This window comes from Macaca fascicularis, chromosome 3, assembly GCF_037993035.2.
Source record: "Macaca fascicularis isolate 582-1 chromosome 3, T2T-MFA8v1.1".
Lineage (NCBI taxonomy): Eukaryota > Metazoa > Chordata > Mammalia > Primates > Cercopithecidae > Macaca > Macaca fascicularis.
This window is the reverse complement of record NC_088377.1, coordinates 184097462-184100688: the sequence shown is the minus strand read 5'-3', so window position 1 is coordinate 184100688 and position 3227 is coordinate 184097462. Positions and strand designations below refer to the sequence as shown.

The window sequence follows — 3227 nt, the reverse complement described above, 5'->3', positions numbered from 1 at the left end:
TACCTCAAGCCTTGAATTCTGTTTCAGGGAGTCCTGGATTATTTACGCATCCATGCACTTTACAAAGCACAGTAAAATTATCTCTGGAGAAAGATATGTCATCCTAGACCAAAAATTATTTCTACAACCACAGTGTCTGGCACAATGTTGAAAATAATCAGGTTTATAAGGAAAAATACAAACAAATGACTGAGAAGCAGCACAAAAGAAAATCAACACAAACAAGCCACAAAGATCTCAGAGGTGAACAGGAACAGACAGACTGAAATAACTGAGAGTCCTACGTTCAGTGAAATACAAGATACTCTCAAGAAGTGTAACGAGGGAATCACTGACAGCCACGGTCCTTCAGAGGATTCCCAGGAAGCTGCCTTCCCAAGCATTCTAACCAGTACTTTGGAATGATTTCTCATACAAGAGAATCTGGCAGAGGTTAGGGTAGAGACTAGACTTGGACACACACAGTGCATTATTAGAGGAGACAATTGGACCAGGGCAGTTCATTGCTTCTGAAGTTCTGGCAGGAATATCTAATGCACTAAGGAGCTATTTTAATGGACAGACAAGGAAATGGGCAGACAAGTGGAAGTGTCCTCACCAGCCTCTGATGAGGACTAACTATAGTGTTGGGCTATGTCTGTTACATTGAAAAGTTAAAGCACTCCAGTGAAGCAAAATTCATTTTGAGCTAAGATTTGGGAATTGTTTCCAAGATAACCATTTGTGTGCATTTCTTTGAAGTTTAAAGTGTGCTGAATGAAATAGCTGAAATGATCAACATCATCATCATTACAATATTATTATCATTGTCACATTTCCACAAAAACAGAGGGAAAGGATTTCCAAACACATAGTATCTGTTGAGATTTGATTGCATGAAACATCCAGTGCGAGGTCAAGAAGAGATTCCAGAGCCAGGATAAGATTCAAATCATTCAGATGCTGACAAGGGCAGAAGGAGGGCCTGCTGTTTGTTACTTGCATGAAATCAGTATCTATATTATTAAAGTTTAACACACATGTTTTGGTGATTAAATGTTTTTATTTTTCAAGTTTGTGTATTTATTTTCTTAATTAACATACAACATTGTACGCATTTTTTATAGAAGAACAACCATCACTGCCCCTGAGGACTAGGTCTGTGATAAATCACTTTCAGTTTTGGTTTCTTGAATTCCCACCCAGAAGTCTTTCAAATCCCTAAGACATATTTTCAAACAACAATGATAGCGCTCATGTTTTAAGAAATAGTTCATTTCCTCCCACTGTATGAATCCTAGCTATATCTGAAAGCTCACTTCTTCCCTGGGAGGATGAGGAATAAGGAAAGGCCGCTGTGAGCTGATAGAGAGGAGAGAGCCCTGCAGTTTTCTGCACAGGAGGGAAGTGTCTCTGCATCGCTGTGGCTAAGCTGCTGGCACAGAGATACACGGCCGAGTCCCCAAGCTCTGCAGGCTGGATCTTGAGAGTGGAGTTTACTCCTTTGAGCCTCTCTGCAGAAAATCGATCCTTAGGCAACTGTGAATCATCTACTACACCCTTATTCTGAAACTGAACCAGAAGCTCTGGGCCCTGACCCAGGATCTGCCGGTACCAGTAAAGGGTAGCATGGCCAGATATAGGATCACACCAAAAAGCCACAGTCTGGCTTTTCTCTGTAATCTTATATCTGGGGGACTGGGCAACTCCAGCTTCTGTGAATTCTGTTGGGGAAAAAAAGACAGAATTTGAAAACAGAAAGACAGAAATGACTGAAGTAATCACTGGAATTTCCAATGGCATGATCATGGTGTTCTTAGGACTCACCTGCCCGCAGGAGACAGACGGCCGCCCAGCAGAGGAGCCTGGTGCCCATGGCAGGCTCAGGGCAGGATGGGAGCTTTGCCAGTTCAGGGTCCTTGTGAACAGGAGCAGAGGAGGAGGGACACCCCTGTCCTTATATGGCAGTTCCTACAGTGACATCTTTGTCTCCACAAATGCCTAAGTTCTTAGAAACCAATTGTTATGAACTAAAACAGAGTTAGAAGTTGCTTTAGCATATTCATGGACTGTGTGTAAGTTCATCAAGGTGTCTTCACTCACATCTCTAGGGTTTGGGGGATTGGATCACCCACTGCATCTCCAGGCCCCTTGTCAGGCCTCTGAGCCAAAGCTAAGCCATCATATCCCCTGTGACCTGCATGTACATATCCAGATGGCCAGTTCCTGCCTTAAGTGATGACATTACCTTGTGAAATTCCTTTTCCTGGCTTATCCTGGCTCAAAAGCTCCCCCACTGAGCACCTTGTGACCCCCACCCCTGCCTGCCAGAGAACAACCCCCTTTGACTGTAATTTTTCTTTACCTACCCAAATCCTATAAAACGGCCCCACCCCTATCTCCCTTCACCGACTCTCTTTTCGGACTCAGCCGGCCTGCACCCAGGTGAAATAAACAGCCCTGTTGCTCACACAAAGCCTGTTCGGTGGTCTCTTCACACGGACGCGCATGAAACCCATCCTCTGCTGGATGTTTCTACTTGAATGTGTCAAAGGCAACTCAAAGTACAGACAGCAATTCGTAACCTCTGTGTCTTATCTGTATATCCTTCTCTCTGGACATTTCTGTCTTACCAGGTTCTCCATCTTCTCATTGCTCTGAGCTTAGATAGAGCGGGAGCTGGGGTAGTTGACACAGGTTTATCCTAGAAGTATGTTGAGCCAGCTGACATGCTCTAAGCTAAAGGGGTAAAATAATACCCCGAGAGAGAGTTGGAAGGGTTCATTTTTTGTGAAGGTCCATGACCAGTTTTCTCTTTTCTGTACAGTCTTCATGATGCATTGTGTACCAAGTCTTCATCACGGTTCTGCCTATGGTTCTTGGTCATCTACGTAATGAAAGTTCTGATATCTTATAAGATGGGTGAGGATTCTCTCATCCCTGAAAATATCATTGTGGATACTGTAAGAAATCCAAAATCAGATTTGTTGAAATCTTGAAAAAAAAAAAAAAAACACCTTGTAGATTTAGTGTAATTTACAACTGAACAGCAGAGGCTAGTATCTGGCATTTTTTTTCTAATGGGGCGACATTAGTCACAAATGTACTTTTATTCATTGCCTAAGGGGTAAAGGATGGGAAGAGTTAGGGGGTGGAGCACCTGAGAGTTGGCATAAGACAACAATACAAGGAGATGCATGTCCAGAGAGCTGGGAACGAGGATATATGTGTTCAGCGGGGCGGGTTCA

The 3227-nt window shown here is 43.3% G+C and overlaps 1 gene segment (V, D, J or C); it reads right to left on the bottom strand.

Moving 5' to 3' along the window:
- Positions 1 to 1022: 1022 nt before the first annotated feature.
- LOC102144399 (T cell receptor beta variable 11-1-like) lies at positions 1023 to 1874 on the bottom strand. The segment is given in 2 exon segments: positions 1023 to 1703; positions 1807 to 1874. Coding segments are annotated over 2 exon segments (519 nt in total).
- Between the last annotated feature and the right edge of the window lie 1353 nt (positions 1875 to 3227).